At 42.7% G+C, this 20,075-nt stretch overlaps 1 protein-coding gene across 2 annotated transcripts in view; it reads right to left on the reverse strand.

The window, feature by feature from the left end:
* The window catches only part of ACOXL (acyl-CoA oxidase like), a 549,975-nt gene that overhangs the window by 371,316 nt on the left and 158,584 nt on the right, over positions 1 to 20,075 (reverse strand). For both annotated transcript variants that reach the window (XM_088477381.1, XM_088477382.1), the window contains exons 8-9: positions 12,772 to 12,844; positions 5,805 to 5,937 (exon numbers count right to left, since the gene is read on the reverse strand). In XM_088477381.1, coding sequence (XP_088333507.1) covers positions 5,805 to 5,937; positions 12,772 to 12,844 — 206 coding nt within the window. The remainder of the gene's footprint in view (positions 1 to 5,804; positions 5,938 to 12,771; positions 12,845 to 20,075) is intronic.

The raw sequence follows: 20,075 nt of genomic DNA on the forward strand, positions 1-20,075 counted from the left end.
AGTAATCAGCTATCTGCATTAACAAAGTGCATTCCGCATCTGAGTCAGTTATCAGCTATCTGCATTAACAAAGTGCATTCCGCATCTGACTCAGTTATCAGTTATCTACATTAACAAAGTGCATTCCGCATCTTAGTCAGTAATCAACTATCTGCATTAACAAAGTGCATTCCGCATCTGAGTCAGTTATCAGCTATCTGCATTAACAAAGTGCATTCTGCATCTTAGTCAGTTATCAGTTATCTACATTAACAAAGTGCATTCCGCATCTGAGACAGTTATCCGCTATCTGCATTAACAAAGTGCATTCCGCATCTGAGTCAGTTATCCGCTATCTGCATTAACAAAGTGCATTCCGCATCTGAGTCAGTTATCAGCTATCTGCATTAACAAAGTGCATTCCGTATCTGACTCAGTTATCAGCTATCTGCATTAACAAAGTGCATTCCGCATCTGAGTCAGTTATCAGTTATCTGCATTAACAAAGTGCATTCCGCATCTGAGTCAGTTATCCGCTATCTGCATTAACAAAGTACACTCTGCATCTGAGTCAGTTATCAGTTATCTACATTAACAAAGTGCATTCCGCATCTGAGACAGTTATCCGCTATCTGCATTAACAAAGTGCATTCCGCATCTGAGTCAGTTATCCGCTATCTGCATTAACAAAGTGCATTCCGCATCTGAGTCAGTTATCAGCTATCTGCATTAACAAAGTGCATTCCGTATCTGACTCAGTTATCAGTTATCTGCATTAACAAAGTGCATTCTGCATCTGACCCAGTTATCAGCTATCTGCATTAACAAAGTGCATTCCGCATCTGAGTCAGTTATCCGCTATCTGCATTAACAAAGTGCATTCTGCATCTGAGTCAGTTATCAGTTATCTGCATTAACAAAGTGCATTCCGCATCTGAGTCAGTATATTTTACTGCTTTGGGCTTCTTAGAAAAAAAGAAATAATGTTTATTAAGCAATATATAGCACCTATCCTCACTAATCAAATTCATATGTCCCTACAGACTGTACTCTTGCAAGTACAATAGGGTCCTCTTACCTCTTTCTCTATTATTACCCGGTCTCATTTTATTACTGTTTTATTCCCAATCGTAAAGCGCAACAAAATATGCTCTCTATAAAAGTAAATGTTAATACATAAATAGAGAAGGGAGTCACACCATTCAAGTGCATTACACATCTGCACTAACAAAGTGCATTCCGCATCTGACCCAGCTATCTGTATTAACAAAGTTCATTCCGCATCTGACTCAGGGCCTGATTCAGAGCCGGACGCTCTGACCAGAGCGCTCGCTCTGAATCAGGGCCCTCCTACATGAAAATGGAGCGGCCTCTTGGACGCTCGCATAGCTGTGGGTGACCACCCACAGCTATAGCGAGCGTCCATGATAATGGTCGCGATGGTCAAGACCATCGCGACCATCGGGATTGCGACGGAGACCCTGCGGTAGGGTCTCGTTGCCGCAAGCCCTGAAGTGGTTTTGGCTCTATCAGAGCCAAAATCACTCCCACTGACATCACTACTGATGTCAGTGGGGCCGGCTTCAGATGGTAGGCGTTCCCATGGGAACGCCTCCGTCTGGCAGCCACGCCCCCGGCACGCCCACCAAAGGGGGCGTGCTGTCAATCAACATCGACAGCACGCCCCCTTTGGTGCGAGACCTGGAGCGACAGCTATCCCGTCGCTAGCCGGGTCTCGCGCATGCGCACGACGGAGCTACCCTCCGTCGTGCGCATGCGCAGTAGGGCACCATCGACCCGCTTGCGAGCGTCCTGCACTCGCGAGCGGGTCTGAATCAGGCCCTCAGTTCACTCCGCATCTGTCACTCAACATCGACAGCACGCCCCCTTTGGTGCGAGACCCGGAGCGACGGATTGCCCGTCGCTATCCGGGTCTCGCACATGCGCACGACGGAGCCGGCCACCATCGACCCGGTTGCGAGCGCTCTCAGCGCTTGCGACCGGGTCTGAATCGGGCCCTGAGTCAGTTATCAGCTATCTGCATTAACAAAGTGCATTCCACATCTGACTCGGTATATTTTATTGTTTTAAGCTTCTAGGAAAAAAAGTAATAATGTTTATTAAGCAATATATAACACCTATCCTCACTAATCAAATTCATATGTCAATACAGACTGTACTCTTGCAAGTACATTAGGGTCCTTTTACCTCTTTCACTATTATTACCTGGTCTCATTTTATTACTGTTTTATTCCCAATTGTAAAGCGCAACAAAATATGCTATCTCTATAAAAGTAAATGTTAATACATAAATAAAAATACATAAATTTATTGTATGTAAAATTGACAAGATCTTTGTAGGTTATTTGGGTGACTAAAACCAGGTCATTGCCTAGGGCCACAAAGTCATTATTCTGTGTCTGGGTACATATTCCTGCATACAACAGTATTGATGTACAGGAGGTTGAGACCACACTCCATTATTCTACCACCACTAAAGTGATGTTATTTTGATATCTGAGTATTTTCCTACTATTGAATAAAGATGGGCTAGTTTTGAACACTGTAAGACACAATACCCCTTTTATACCAAGCTTCTGACCTGGGATATTGCCAGGGCACCATGGGTCCTGGCTTGGTCTGAATCGGTAAAGCTGGGACAAACCCAGATACAATGCAGTATAAAAGGGGGAAACCGGATTATTCGATCTCTGGTTAAGTTTAAAAGTTGCTGATTGGCTGTGGATGCAGAGGCCCGTCGCAAGAGAGTGACATGCAGGGCAAAACGGTTGCAGTGTGTACAGGGACGACTTGGGAATAACATGAATCCAAGGTGCAGTGTGAAAGGGGTCTGAGTAGCTGTGACACGGGTTAAAACTGTGTTCAGTAAGCTGGTCGGACCCAGGATTTTGGTCTGAAAGTGGTATCACAGAAGTGTCATAAGACAGTTTATGTTAGCAAATTCTACCCCTTGCGTACTGTTGAAATAACCCTGGTTATTGCCAGGATGACCCATATCTTGGCTCGATGTGAAAGGGTCCCTGATAATAACCCGAGTCGAGTAACCTGGGATTCCATCCCGGGAAGCGAGCAGTGTTAGACACGGGAATGACCCGGGTCGCAATGCAGTGTGAACAGTCTGACCCGGATTATCCGACCTGGGTCACCGCTAAAGCTGCTGATTGGAGCTAAAGGGAGCAGTCACCACCCACTCTTTTATGATGTGGAATTTTGGTGTGAAAGGGGTATTACTCTAGCCTCCTATTACAGAGTGATAAGTCAAATTTACTGTTGTTGGTTTATTTTTGTATTCCTTACTGTCTTCCAAATTCACAGTGTAGCACTTATGACATCATGAAATAAATTATTCCTTTTTTTCAAAGCCATGTGATGTACATTCACATAATTGATGATTTCTACATAATCTCTTATGCAGTATTTCTGCACCATATATTCAAGATTCAAATTGCACCTGACATAAGAAATTTTGGATAACTGCAAATCTGGCTATTTTGTGTATTACTGTATATCAATAGCAAAAAGCGTCCAACAGCAAGAGTTGTGGAAATGTTGCAAAACACATACATTAAAATGTATGTGTCAGTCAGCAATCACATGGTCAGTAATTTATTCAACTAGCAGAGATAACAGTACAACAAACCAACATTTACATAAAGGCCAAATGCTTTTATATAGGTTACAGAACTCTGAGGTGACTTACAGTATACTTTCTATATTACAGTACATTATTACAGTACATATATACTTATAATACACAAGCTTAAAACAAATAAATCTTTATATCTATCTAGATGTGTTTTTCTATCACCGACAGGTATTCCACCATGGAATGATTTCAAAATGAGTTGTATGACAGTAGTGACACCAATACTTTCCAAACATCAGTGATGATATCACTACTCACCAAATATACAGATTTATTTAACAAATATTTATGTCACCTTTGTAAATATATATCTGGTCAGGAAGTGGTTGAACAATGTAATATTTCAAATACACTCAGATGCAAAACAACCCATAGATATGAGTCATAATTTTATCCAACTGATCAGTGCAGTTTTAAAAGCCACATTATAATCATATGCTGTCACATACAAAGTAAAAGAAATAAAAAACGCAATGAATAAGCAGGAGGTAGAAAAAAAAGAAGCACAAGAAAAGTACAATGTTTTTACAAACATATCAGTTTTTGCTTCGCTGTAACTGTGAGCAACAATCCCCTTCTTGCATAGACAAAACAGCAGTATGTTGTAGCCGGGATGTAGTCATTAGGTTGACATTTACAATGCCGTCATTCATAATGTTGACACCACATTGCCGACAACTATGATGGTGACATTTCATCAGTGTCTAGATCAGAGGCTTCCAAACGTGGTCCTCAAGTCTCCCCGACAGGTTTTAGAGATATCCATAGTAGAGCACAGGTGACTTAATTAGTACCTCAGTCAATTTGATGTTACCACCTGTGCTCAACCATGGATATCTCTAAAACCTGAACTGTTGGGGAGCCTTGAGGACAACGTTTGGGAACCACACCCGCCTGTGGCCTATATGCAGCAAGTAGGACTGGCTCCTGCAATGTGATTCATCAGCAAGCAGTCACACAGGTGTCAGACACAGCTACAAATCAAAGTTAGTTTTCTTATGTTAATTCCATTTTCTGAGAGCCTCTACTCCTGGGATTACTACTGGTGGGATGACTTTACTGCCCCTCAGCTATGATACAGAGCATGATTTGGGGGCGGGGAAAGGGCAGTGATGGCCAGCGTTCTTGAAAATAGAGGCGTGCCAAGTCTACGGTCTGCATCTTCTGATGCACATTTCCTGGCCTCAGCAGAGTGAAAGACAAGCGAGTCGCGCTCCCACAGGTTGTTGACGGCATCTTTTATTGCCCATGCTTGCAGAGCAACCTGCAGATGTCGGAATGAGGGAGGGTGACGTAACTGAACGATATATAGTTCAGTGTGGGTGCTCAATGTCATTAATGACATTGAGCACTTCACTGCCGGGGAAACAGTAGACGATATCGCTCATGGAGCATATCGTCTAGTGGATATCCGCATTAAGACACAAAGGGCCTGATTCAGAGGTGGACGTAAACTGGGCGCAATACCGATGTTGGCGGAGTTGAACGATCATTTGTTACTGCGCATGTGCAAAAAAAATTTAAATCCCTACGGCTCATGCGCTCCACTGTGTTTGTGCTGTTGCATATGGGATCGCTGGCATCAGGCATGTAACAATGTAACAAGGCAAAACCATGGGAAATCATTGGCAGTGGCCTGATGTGTCTCAGGGGCATGTTATGGGAGTGTCTCTGGGGTGTCAGTGAAAGCAGCTGCGTTCTCAGTCACAAGGAGGCCATAGTTATACAGAGGTGACAAGGAGACACTGTGCCTGTCATAGGTTCATGTGCCTGTGTTGGACTGCTCAGAACCACTAGCGGAGTTGCACCGTCCACGGGCACTGAAAGTGGGAGTCTCAGGACTGGCACTCTCTGACACTTGCTAGTACCCAATAGGAAGGTTGAAACTAGCATTTGCATATTATCGCCGCTGCAACTCTGCAGAAAGTCGCAGTTGCAATAGCGTGCACCTCTAATCATGCGAAGGAAAAATTGCCTAATACAATCTGATATTTCTCTTCCAATAATAAATAAAAGCCCTGTGCCTCATAAACCTCCCATGCAGCAGCACAAGGCTGTGTAAGACAACTGTAATTCATAAAAGGTAATGACAGAAACACAAAGCAAATCGGAAGAAAGTTATTTGGTATCAGCTCCTTAGCTCATTAAATATAAATACCTTCATAGCACCCAGAGCCTGAAATGTCAGTGCTAATCTTGTGGGTGTAAGAGCTGCAAGCATTGCATTAAAGCGGGCACTCTTGTTTTCAATGGATGAGCTGTATTTTCCACCAGGAGAAACGGAGCCAAACCTGGGCAGGTGGAGAGAGGGAACAAGAAAAATAAAATCATCTTTAGTTGTAGCAAATTTGGTAAATGCAGTTTAGTGACAAATATTCATCGACTCCTGCAATCTGCACATACCTGGCAGTTCCCACACTGTGGGCCTGATTCAGACCCAGTCGCAAGCGCTGAGCACTCGCAACCGGGTCGATGTTGGCGGGCCAGGGCGGTGGCTGCCCAGACGGAGGCGTTCCCATGAGAACGCCTACCGTTTGGGGGCGGCCCCACTGACATCACAAGTAATCCCACAAGTGATGTCAGTGGGAGAGCTTTCGGCTCTATTTGAGCCGAAAGCTCTCTGGGGCTTGCGGCCACGGGACCCTACCACAAGGGTCTCGTCGCAAACCCGATGGTTGCGATGGTCTTGACCATCACGACCATCATCCTCGCCGCTCGCATTAGCTGTGGGTGGCAACCCACAGCAATGTGAGCGGCCAGGAGGCCGCTCCATAAAAAAAAAAGATGCCCTGATTCAGAGCGAACGCTCTGTCAAAGCGTCCAGCTCTGAATCAGGGCCTGTGTCCAAACTTTAATGTACCCTAAATCTACCCTCTGTATCTGTGATACCACTATGCAACTCCTTACATTGTCTCACAGGAGCTACATCAAACCTTAGGGAGAGATTGCCCATATCAACCAATAAGCTTGTAAGTGTGGGTGCAGATATATCTGTAGATGATGGTCGTTTATATACACTGAACGTCCATCATCTTCCAGGCAGCGCTGTGATCCCCTCCTGTGGCTGCCATTGCATGTGTATGGGCAATCGGCTGATCGCATGTACACACTTGCTGATGGACATATATATCAGCAGATATATCTGTTCATCAGCTGTGCAGCACAGCCGACGCGACATGTGAACGACGTCATTCACAGACATATCGCTAGTACACAATGGCCGACGGGCACCCGATATATTGGCAGATCAATAGATCGGCCAATATATCTGCCAGTGTGAACCCAGTTTAACTGTCATTTCATAGACTGTACTAGATAAATGACAGCTAGAAGTAGATTGTGTGGGGAAATACCCACATTCTGGTGGAATCAACTCCCTCCAATGGAGGCTGGAGTGAAACCTGTGCGTTTTGCATTAGAAGTGCAGGTGTGGAATTCCAGGTTTTCACATTTACACAGACCCAGCTGGAATAATCACTGGAGTACAGGAAGGGTTTAAGACTCTCACACACCTGATGCTCATTTCCCTGATGCTGAGTAGCAGCCTGAAAGTAGGGACACAGTGTTGTAATGCCAGGGTCCAAGGGCTGTGCTGGGAGAGCATGCCCAAATTGTGGCTGCAAGCCACTGCTGACTGATTAGCACGGGGAGTGCTGAGACTTTTATGTTTGTTTGTTTATTGTATGTTATGTGTCTGTGTGTGTGTGCAGGCCTAAACTCACGTATGCTAAAGTGCAGTGTCTGGTGCCAATGAAGGACACTGCTTTACAGAGAACCTGCCTGTATGTGGATTCCTCATTTCTATACCCCGTGTTACAATTGGTTGCTATCCACATTATCGCTCTCTAAGGTTTGATATATCTCACCCCATACCCTCTGGCATCTGATTTAAAGGACACATCACTCTTTTACAAACATTGCTATCCCCATCTTCCTCAGATCTGCTCTGACGTGTGTCTCTTCTCTAGTTACCACCTCACTCCTGTCCTTCTGACTTTTTTTTCAATCCACTTCCCACCTATGTAGTTCCTTACTATTCATGAACAATATGGCACCTTACATATCAACAATAGTATGTTTATTACTTGTTTGAAGTAATTTGGGGGCTGGCAGGGAAGGGGGATTGTCAATAATTGATAGGTTATGAGAAAGCAAGACTTTTGTCAGCATAAGCCCATCATCATTTTAAGACCTTGACAACTTCAATTGTCAGCAGCTTCTACCTATATTTTATGCACATTATACAAAATCTTACATTCTCATGGTTTACTCATTTACCAGAACATGTGCATAGGAAAAACAAAGACAGGTACATAATGGGCTTTTTTAGTTACCTGAGCACATTGTTTAACAAAAAGAAAATCATTTTAAAGGTGTTATAAGAAATCCCTTGTACATGTGTTGCCCAACCGTGTAATTTCTTTTCATTATATAGTGAAACAAAGCAGTTTATGCTGAGTTCACTTTACAAGATCTTGGTCATACAGTCATGTGCCTTACTCTAAATGGTCACATGCGAATCCTCAGAAGATCATTACTGTAACAATAAACCCACAAAATATTAATGTATACAGTGATCGTAAATCGTAACCCAGAAGAGTGAACAATTTAGTCTGCTGTTTGTGTTTTTAATAATTTAGCATTCTCCCAATCAAGGATATCGGATCAGTCCCTCACTGTTTCTAGGCGACAGTTACACCTCAATGTAAAATTAAAAGTAAAAGAAAACAAAGAAAAAAATGTCCTTGCCATCATGAAAATTATACCTTTCAAATGTTAGTGAACCAACTTTTGTGATTAACATCTGATCAGAATAAGGGGCACTTGATGTGGTTGCTGAATGCAGCATGGAACCTCTAATAGCTTATTCTGGTGCTCCAGGTAGAAAGTACTGTATTGGAGGCAGAATATAAAATCTTAAAACCATTTCAACAGGAGAATAAAAGATTAAAGACCTGCATCTTTGTGAAATTCTGAGTTAGCTTCCCTAAACACATTTCTGCAGTTGATAAGCCACTTTGCTTTGTGAAAGAGAGTTCTGAAACACATTTCCTGTTTTAATCTCTTTAACTCATTTTGACTCAATATTAAATTGCTTTCAAGTTTGCAGTGATACTTTTTATCTGAAGAGCCATATAAACAATTTGCTGATAGTGCTGATGACAGCATAAAGGTTATTACTTTCATAGTTGTATTTTGTAAATTATGCCAGGGATGATGACGAGGCCATTACAGTTTAAGGGTGGGGAAAATAAACACCAAAAATATAAATAAAATATCCCACATACAGGCATCTTGCGGTGACAGGGTAGACGGGCAACCTCAAGCTGTAACCCGATAGCAGCTGCACCTCATGCAGTATAATAGGGGGGGTGTAGTACAACACAAATTTTTATTATTATTTTTTTTAGTACAATGAAAATATAAATATTTCTGTAGCAAAAAGGCAAAAGAAATACGATGTGTATCGGACCCAAATGTAACAAATGCCACTATACAGCCTCACATACTCTCATCATCGACCTGCTAATATGCCTCTATACGTAACCTAATATTTCAATGTAGGCTCAGTCTAATCCATATGGTCTCGCATGCCAGCATATAGCCAATCTGCCAATATAGCCTCACAAGCCACCAATATGTGAGCAGGTCAATATAATATGGCATAGTATATGAGGGCTTCTGAAAATATATGAGGCAAATTACATGATCTAGCCTCTTGCTGCCTTTTGCCTCCTGTCCCATGGCTCAGTGTACTCACCCACATTCAGGAAGAGCTGTGATAGGCTACAACAGCAGCTGCGGTATGGCTTAGTACATCACCTCTGTGCTAAGCCACCCTTGCTAATTTTGAAGCAGAGAGCATGAAGGAGGGTGGGCAGTGGAGGATTATTATGCTTGGCTCAGTCAATTAGTAAAAACAAAACAAATATTTAATCATAATAGGGGTCAACACATTTTTGTAAAATCTAAGAGACCGCTTAAAAATTTAGGAGCCAGATTATTGTCCCCAGCCAACCACACGCCACATCGACTAAACATGTTAGGTCTTAAAGAGTATAGTGTGCCCCCCGTTCTCCCAGTGACCAAATAATCATGGCAAAAGCATAATTTGCTCAAACATCAGCTTTGTGGGCAAACCCTAGCCTATCAGGCCCTGTACATGTCATCAATCCAGTGGCAGATATTACCTAGGGGCTGCAGGACTGCTGCCTCCCAGTAATTCCACCACCTGCAGGGACTGCTTAGCAGTTACAGTGGCTTCTCATGCTAATCACACCCGGACAGGTAGTCCCAGGGAGAGGTGTTTTCTTCCCCTGGGACTGCCAGTATGGACTGCAATTAGCAGAGATAGCTCTTCCAATGGGAAGCCACTCCCCTGCTATAACAGCAGCCCTATCTGGCTACTAGGGGCTGCAGCTGATGTGCGGAATCGTGTACGCGCTCATACACACAAGCTGACTGCACCGACCGGCAAAGAGCAGAGCAGCAGATTCCCCGAGAGTTACAGATAGGAGTCGTCCCTGCATCGGACCTCCTCATATGCCCCCCACTTCTAAGCACATTCCCATCAGAACCCCCTCACATGTCCAACAGACTCCCCACATCTTTTTACATGCCCATAAGAACCCCCTCCCAGTGTCCCATAAGACCCCATCAGGGGCAGTTTAAGTGAGAAGGAGGCCCACCTACAGCCTCCATTTGGGCCCCCTCTTCTCCGACAGCGCAGTAGACTGCTCATGTGCAGGTCTCCTGGAACAAGATGCCCACGTTCCTGGAGACATCTTTAGTGCAAATGCACAAATCACCAGGAAAAAGGCAGCAGCAGCACTTTGCCGGTGATTTCAGTCTGCAGCACTGGCCAAAGCGGAACTCCGGAGAGGTAAGTACAATAATTATATGGGTGCAGGGTGTGCCCCTTCCCTGGACTCAGGGGCCCGTGTGCACCACATACCCTGTGCCTAATATAGATACGTCAATGGACCCCACCTCTGACATGCCCATCTAGTACAAGGTTCCAATAAAATTAAATGTTTATTATTTATATTAAATCAGATTTACACAACACAAGCACAAACATATATAGAACAGATTACTTTAGATAATCCTAACCAACAACAAAGTAAATTGAGTCCTAATTAACTGAATCTAATAGGAAGGTGTTAGCCTATAATTAGGTAAATCACTATTCACAATTGCTAATAATCATTATAATTAATTCCAGGACGAGATGCTACAGGTATAATAATGATAATAACACTGACACTCATCATACTGCTCTGCAGCTCTGGACTCACCACCCCAGGTTCTCTTGGCTGGCTGCTTTCTTGGCTTTCTCACCCCAGCTTTGGAGTCTGTGTATCCCAGATGCTTGCACAACCCCTCCCCACTGTTCCGGAAGCAGACCTGCCGCTCTACTCACATGCTGCTGATATTGTATAACACATTCCCCAAGAATCATGTGTCACCAGAGCCTCCCTCTGATTGGTCACCGCTTGGAGCAGCTTGCAGCATAATTCTTGTGATAGCGCTGGTACCCAGGTGACCTGGTCTCTGGCAATCAAACAGGGAGTGACACGGAGCTGGGCATGTGCTTGAGGCGCCACAGTCCTTAAAATCCAGTCACCAGGTATAAACCTTAGGGCGGTATTCAATTAGCTTTGCGTCTGCAATAAAGTTTTGCCTGCCTGACTTTCCGCCAACATCAAGTGTTTTGGACGCGGAAACTTATCATGCGCGCCCCCATTATTCGCACTATTCAATTCCAAACCATGCGAAAACGGCAAGCCGCGATGTCGGAACAGGCGGAAAGTGCTGTCAGAATTGGGGAAATTAGCCTGAACCCTCCAAAAAGCAAAAAGATGCACTAACATTGGGGATCAATGTAGATGTGCCCGAATAGTCCTAATAAAGCTATTTGGGGTACTTAAGTTGTTTCAATAGCTTCTTATTAGCGTCTTTGCACAGGTGGTGAAGAATGGCATTAAGCAGTATTTATTGGAGAAAATAATTAGTCCTGTCAAATTTGGGGTACCTGAAAATGGGGGCTAGCATATTTTTATCTCTCTAAAGTGAAGTTTAAATAAAAGTGAAATTCCTCCGTCATACAAGCACCTGCAATCCCCAAAACACTCGGCCTCTTCTTAGAGTACCCCCGGAATCTTATTTCACTAGTTTTTGAAGTTGTCCCCCCACTTTGTACTTTATCGCCCCCAAAATTAATGTACTTTTTTGGGTAGTTCTTAAGTCTTTTCCTGGAATTTTTTGGCACAGTTGTCTTTGGGGGGCTGTCCCAATGGTTCTGAGTGGTTTCCCCACCTTTGCACCCCAAAATAAAAATGTTGCACTTCTTTTCTCCTGCTATTCAGAGGCAAATTTTTTTTGCCTATTACATTGCATTGACTTTCTGCGTATGCGAAACCTGACTGGAATTGAATACGAAGATAAGTTTCCGCCACACGAAAAGCCCCGATCCACGGATCTTGGCTTTTCGCTTCTAATTGAATGCGGCCCTTAGTCACCATGGAGATCGTTTTTTCTCGAGACATGGTCTAAGCTGACTTGTGTGCTGTACATATACTTTTGCTACATTACCTCCTCACTATTTTGGGGAGGGGGGGGATTTGCACCACCCCAGTAACTTTATTATTATATATAAGCTGCATGGCATTTGTTAGCTGATATTATCCTATATTTTTGTTTTGCGTTTGAAAATTAACGTAACTGCATAAAACAAATCCCACAATACAGGGACTTTCTTCACTATCAGGCTGTGTATCATGAATTGGGCCAATAACATAGCTGTGAGTTCTTGTTCTACCCAACCCGAAATCGCTATAAATTCAGAGCCCCTGTTGATGCCAGTTTGATAAATATGCAAATAATCTAGCAGAAGGAGCACAGGTTTGGCCACTGTGTGTTTAAAGTCCTAATTAAAGTAGCAAAATATAATTATAAGACGTCTTTTTAAAGTAAATTACTGGGTTCAATAAATATCAAAAACATAGAGACCTATACAGCTTGTTTAAGGTTGATATTAACTCATAGGTCTTAACATCGATGGGAAGTTCTACTAACCACATGTGTTACTCTTGCCAAATACAAATCAATGTTAAATTACTAACTTGTCCAGCAGGTTTTCCCTTGGGATCCGAACTTGATTGAATGACAGGATTCCATTGTCTACACCATGAAGACCTTTAATAGGAGAAAAAGGAGAAAACCAGAATACACTCTTTTAGTTTACAATAGTTTATAATTATATAAGGTTTCCTATTTCTGGCTTATTTAGAACAAAGGTCAAACTGTTAAACGCCTAACTTTTACTGTATCTGCCAATAAACAGCAATAACAATGTAAAACAAAATAAAACACTACAAAAAAGAACACAAATAAAGTTACATCAGTTACTTTAAACTAAAGAAAATATATCTCTGTTGACAGCATTCATGGCAAACTCATTTTGTTCTTTACTATTGTTTAAGAATATGTGGAGAAGCAAGCTGCAGCAATTACAATGTGTAAGTTTATATTATAAACAGCGTGTCCGGGATGAACACTTAATGACTGTCAGTTTTCTTGCACATCGCAGACACCAGATGGCGGTTTGTTGACGCTGTGAGACAACGCATTTTTTAATAGAAGCTCTCACACTTGACGATTGTGCATGTACTTTCCATACAAGACAAGGTCCCAAATCACGTGTATTTCTGTGTGGACCAATAGTGATACAACCATCAGGGGTGAGACTATTATTAATGCCATATGGCTGTACTGTAATGGATAAACAACAGGTACCAGCATTAAAGATCATCGTGTTCTAAATGCATTTCATATTGTGATATGAATCACTGTTTACAATAAATGTATCGGACTTATGGTTTTAGATACAGAATACGAGTTACCATGTTATTTAACAAAATAATAAAAAACATTATATACTGGCCTAATACTGACAAATAACCAAATTACATTCATATTTTCTAACAGACCCCAATGGGGGTAAATGTAATACCCTGCAATATGCAGTCGTCATCGTATTTCCTGCAAGTCTGCCCGATGATTGAAAGCGGTTTATAATTTAGAAGGTAAATCAGGGTGGTCACACACTGATATACAAGTGTCACATATTAAATTAATCAGCACAGTCTCCAGGTGTGCCCTAGTCGCATCGCACTTCGACACATTTTCGGCAAAAGAGACGCACAACGATAACAGAGTTGCACGGGACCTGGCGGCTCACTCATGCCAGGCATATCACGCTGTGTGGCGTATTGAGGCTAGATGAGCAAGGACACATCTGTAGGTACTGCACTTAGGGTGGATCACCTTGTTAGGCTGCAAAAAAGCAGATTTGCTCCCTGAAGACTGTTTCCTTCATCTTATTATTTTTTCCAACAAAAAATTACTAACATTAAAAAAAAATTAATCAGTAAGAGTTTTTCCAATTTTTTTTTTTTTTAGGACTTTTTTCTTTTTTTTCTACCAAACTTCACACCTGCTGAATCTTGTATGTTACCTCTGTAATGTTTGGTAGGTGCATGTATATGTGACCATCCTGCTTCCTTACAAAGTTCTTCAACTGATGCAGCTTACTAAGGATGTAGCCATTGCCCTCACTGAATGTAATTTAACCTCTAGTACTTTTAGCGCCTTCATTTTGTAAGCTTACGGTGTGTAATAACTTATCCACCTTGCAATAGACGTCTTTGTGGCAAAGGAAGGAGACACAAATTATTGCTTCATGTGGAATCCTCTTATTCTGTGTATTTGGCAGCCTTCAACTAACGCTTTGCTCTATATTTCATTAAGAAATCCTTAGACTAACGATCTCAAAACTCTTTGTGTCCGCTTATTATTTCCAGCACCCTCTCATCCGTTGCTGTTATAAACCATACCCTCAAGAACCTTGTTGGTTTTCACCCTATGTTTATGACCAATGGAGAAAAGGCTTCCCTTGTGTCATTGTGAGGAACATCTTAAGGGCCCTGCTTAATAAATGCTCTTTAAAGCCTTTCCCATATTCAGTATTGCTTCTCTGAAGTCTTTTTGATCTTTCTCCATATTGTCTACTAGCATATGATCTCTTGCTAGGCCTGTCCTTGCTTGATGTACCTGATGATGCTTTTTTGAATCTGGGCATCTAAGTTTTGGTTCAAAGGTCAAAGAGTATGCACCCATGAGGCCCTTCTAACCGCTATTGCATTAGCCATTGATATAGTTGAGATCAGACTGCATCTATGCTTCACATATGAACTCTGGGCCTGATTCAGAGCCGCTCGTAAGCGGCCGCTCGCTCGCTCCGAGCGATGTTCGCACATCTGTGCATGCGTATGGGTCGTAATGCGCATGCGCCAACCAGTCATTGCGGTCGGAAATCGTGCGCTCGCAAAACAGCGAGGGCCTGCTAATTTGAGTGACAGAATGAGGCGTTTGTGGGTGGTAACAGGGGAAGGTGCTTGAAACTGGGGAGTGGAGATCCGAACGCAGGCGTGCCAAACGGTCAAAACGGGCGTTTAATGGGAGTGCATAATTAACAAAGCAGCGTAATCGACCACGTCACTTGGTTGTCTTTTAGCCTGAACTGCTAGCAGTGATTGCGGGAAGTAAAACCTACCACAAGCACTGCGAGCAGTTCAGACGCCTTTTGATGTACTCGATTAATCTAATAAATAGCGGAGATGACGTATGATGCAAACGGCCAGGGGGCGAACGGCCAGGGGGCGTCTTTACAAAATAGCGAGCGCATGTTTCGTTCGCGCGCTCAGACATAGAGGCGTCAACAGAGCGCAATGAGCGAGCGCTCAATTTAAATAGCCGGCCCCTTTTTCTGAACGACCGTTCGCAAATAGCGTCTGGCTCTGAATCCGGCCCTTTGTCACCACTTTCATGCCATGAACAATCTGAAACAGTCTCTTGAATGCATCCTGGATATATTTCTCTTCGATAACCAGACTTTTACCACTCTATAATTGACTGCTGTACTTAAAGCTGCCCCCCAATTTCATGCAACCACCATGAAGCTAATTCATTTCTTTTAATCAATCCCAACTGTAAAATATTTTACATCTTCCAAAAGGATGGTGGTCTTTTCAGATAACATGGCAATTGCAGCATTATCCTTAGGATGTTCATCCATTACTGTATTTTATTTCCTTCTGTAAAAATGTGTACAATAAACTCAGTTTACCAGGACATGTCTTGGTGCTTCCACTCCTCTAAGATATACCATTTAGTATACTACTGAGCAGGGCCGGATTAAGGGGGGGGGGCGACAGGGGCGGTCGTCCCAGGGCCCCCACAACAGAAGGGCCCCCGCACAAGGTTAGTCCCTGCAATTGCCGATTAAAAGTGCCCTGCGGTACCTGTTCTCAGACTGGGGCTGCCCAGCTGCTGCGGCTATGTACTGCATGCTCAGGGCATACAGCGCTCAGCGGCTCCAGAATCCCCTCTGCAGCATCATGTGACACATCACGTCCGTGATGCTCATGAGGGAACTAGGGAGCCGCTAAGCGCTGTATGCGCTGAGCATGCAGAATATTATGGAGCAGCAGCAGCAGTGAGTGACAGCGGCCGGTGGTTAGTGCGCGGCGCCAGACAGACAGGGGATGAGTAGTCCTCCCCACACTACTTCCAGTGGCGATAGCCATATAAGGTAGGCATCCCCTTGGTGTCCGTGTGTGCCAGACTCTTCACAATGCCTTTCACCGGTGGTAAAAAAATAAATGATTGTTACCATGTGCCTCATATATAACAACCTCTGGCTCATATCTACTACTGATCGCAATAGCTGATGAGGTTATCCAGGGATGTGGCCTCCCATTTATTTGTAGTAGCCAGTACAGTGTCACCATCACATATGTACATTCCTCCTGGGCTTACTCCCTTATCATTAGGAGCAATAATAGTTTTGCAAAGCAGACTCTGGCAAAGTAAGATCATAGCGTCAGAGTTATGTTCTGTGAAACATTCTAACTTTACACTGTGGGGCAAGTTGAGAGGCATAGTGACAGTGGGATGTCAATTTATTTGGAGGGCCCCCACAATTTAGTTGCCCCGGGGTCCCCACAATCCTTAATCCGGCCCTGCTACTGAGAGGAAGCACTCAAGTCTTATATTGATTCCTGAAACACATCCTGCACCTGTTGCTTTTCTTTTACATGCTCAATGTTCATCAACTTAATTTAATAAGTTATTCACTAGAACAGTATTAAAGCTACAGCCTACTAAAGCAACTCCAATTCCACATCAGAACCTTTAGACTTGTATATTTTTAGGTTTTTTTAAGTTCTCTTTTGTAGCAAATGCATATGTTCAAAGCCATTGTCATCCTTTTAATGAACATATGTACAGTAGGTGAGGGACACTGTTGCTGTGTTCACTATTAGTACTGTTAGTACATACTTTGCCAGTGAACAAGGACAAGCTAACACTGTCTGAATGATCTACCTTCTCTGATGTCTCTCCAGGTTTCTCATTAGAGTCAATCGGCATAGTACAGGAATTCACTGCCAACATAATGCCTGTTTTACATTCAGTATCTTTCTCCTTAGAACAGGCACAGTCTCTTCCCAATCTTCCAGACTGCCCCATAAACCTAAGCAACAAGGCAATATACATGAGACACGCTCAACCCAGGTCTTAATGTACCATGCCTAAAAGGAACCAAGTTCAAATAAATCAATGGCCGTTATAGAGTGTAGTCCAAGATAAGCACCTTTCCTGTGAGGAGGCCGTTCCCACCACCTATCTCTGGATCATACTCCCTGAAAGCATATCATGAACAGAGCTAATGATCTTTCCTGCTCCTCCTAGCAACAGTATAACCATGGGTAACCCCACACACTATAAACACAAAAAACATTGTCCTGAATCTAGCACAGGACAGAAATCACAAGAAGGACAGAGTGGCCTAATATACCTCCCATTTGTCCTCTTTTCCTGTCCTGACACTGAAGAAGGGGGGATTAATCTATTGATATACAGATGTGTCCTTATAAGATATTGCTGCAGTCGCGCCAAGCAGCCCTTCTCAGCGCGTCAGGTCCCGCGCAATGAGTATCTTTTTTGCCCATAAATATGCGCCTTAGATGCAAATGAACGGTCTGCATCTATACACAGAGAGCTAGGATGCAGCGGCCAAGTTCCGTTATGCTTCGTATTGTCGAAGCCGGATGATTGGCTGAGACCTAAGTTGTAAAAAAATTAATATCTGCACGACACCATTTTGCGTTGTCCGCACGACTCCATTTGGCGTTTTGCATTGTCTACACGATACCTCGTGTAGTGCGCTGTTATGATTATAAGCGTTGTGCGTCTGCCACTGCCCCAGTTTAAAAGTCCTCATTATACAAATACGTCCATTTATTACTACATATAATATGAACAACCCAGCAAGGCACGTACCATGGTGTACTCCACAAACACGTAGACGCACAACGCATACTAGCGTCTTTTCTTAATATCCCCACACCGACACATTGCATACTTACACAGAAAAGTTCCCTAGCATTAAGGTTAATATTAAAGTTTTATTCGTTATCAACTCTATTGTGAAATACATATATTTGGTATTTAAGGTTTAATACATGATAAGCAGACCATGTTTGGTGCTATTCTAAACCACTGTTTATTTGCAGATCTCTGGTTCCATCAGCAAAGAGATCGCAACATGCGTCTGCAAGTTATGGATCATAGAGAGATAGGCACTGAAATGTACTCTGTAATGTAATGTTTATTAGCCAGTTTAGACTTGTTCTTCGGCGGGAAAAGATACACAAAGAGCCGCTGGAGGGCTGAACTACAACTGTACAAACTGACCTATGAACTGCATCGTAACAGAATAACCAAGAAGAAGAACCAATGGGATTATGCCAACTCGTTTCCATTGTATTGCCACTCTCTGTAAGGGTATATATACAGACGATCTACTTCCAGGAGGGAGTCAGCTTATTCTTTCTTTTGGCGGAGGCTTCACCTTTGATGCCGGGAAATCTGGATCCAGAGCGCCTGCGTATGTATCGACTGTACCTTGTATATGTATAATCTTTTGCGCTAAATTGTGTTTAGATCAAGGCGTGTAACTGAATGCTTTTTATATAATAATAAGTTTTTGTGCTTTGGAACCACACTCAAAATCTGGAAAGCAATTATTTCTTGTGCGACTTGCGACGCTAAATAGCGACTTTAGTGTATAAAGATTAATAGGAATTCATAGTATACAGGCTCAAGACGCACACAGATATACAAGTGTCCCACAGCAAATTAATCAGAGGACACATATGCTGCTAGGGAGTAGGAAGAGGAAAGTTATTTGTGCCCCACACACAGACATTTCAGTGTAATTGGGTTGACAAACTCACCACAGAGGTCATCTGGTGCATAAATGGATTATGGCAGACAAATGACTGATACCCTGTTCCCTGTTTAATGGGGTTTCCACTTTTAATAACTTTAATTTGTGTTTCACATATCTTCCAGCGACTTTTATGTATTGCTCTGCTTTATCTTTTTGGCAACTTTCCTGTTTTTCACCAAGATATTACATGTACCCAGGGCCAGATTAAGAGCCACATGGAAAATGTTCAAGCACCTATTGTGAGAAGCAGTGGCGCTGTGACCAGTCCTGTGTGGGTGTGACCGGTGTGGGTGTGGCCAGTGCCATGTGGGCGTGTACATCTTTCCACTATCTTCCCTAATGTCTCCCTAAATATGTTAAAGTATAAAAATGGAATTATTTTGTAAGAAAAAAATAATTTTAATACCTATGATTTATGGCTGACGGTGTATCAACTGGTGACTGGTCGTCATCATGCTATCATTATAATGGGCCTATTTTTATGTAGCGGCCTGGAGGTGTAGCTCCATATGCCCCATTGTTATTCTTACCCTAAATGCACCATAGAGAGTTTATTTGTGTTGCCCTTAAATAGAACATATTTCAGCTCTCAGTGTTGGGTACAGTTGCAGTGGGGTCACTGTAGAATTTAATGCATTAAAACATTAATTAATTAAATAAGTGAAAACCTTTAAATGATTTGTTTCTTTGTAATCACTTGCATGATCTTTAAATGGCTTGTTATATCCAACGCTTCCCTGTTCTATTACACCATACTTACATACTCTCCCGAAATGTCTGATCGTGACACTAGGACCCCCCCTCCCACTACGCACCTCCCAACTAGGGGTTCTCTGACAGTCAGCAAGTATTTATTACACTAAATATTGTGTATTATACCAGGGCCTCAGTCACATTTTTGGGACTTCTACCCATGGAACCGATTAATAAGATGTAAAAATGTATTATTATTTTTTTTGTAAAATTTAGATTTTTTTTTTTTAATTATACATTTAACAGAGGAACATGCTAAGGCAACAAAAGCTGCTCACAGTGTGGAAAATCTACTAATCAGATAAGTTGTGTTCTTTG

The sequence above is a fragment of the Taudactylus pleione genome, unplaced genomic scaffold (genome assembly GCF_031769625.1).
Source record: "Taudactylus pleione unplaced genomic scaffold, aTauple2 ptg000201l, whole genome shotgun sequence".
NCBI lineage: Eukaryota > Metazoa > Chordata > Amphibia > Anura > Myobatrachidae > Taudactylus > Taudactylus pleione.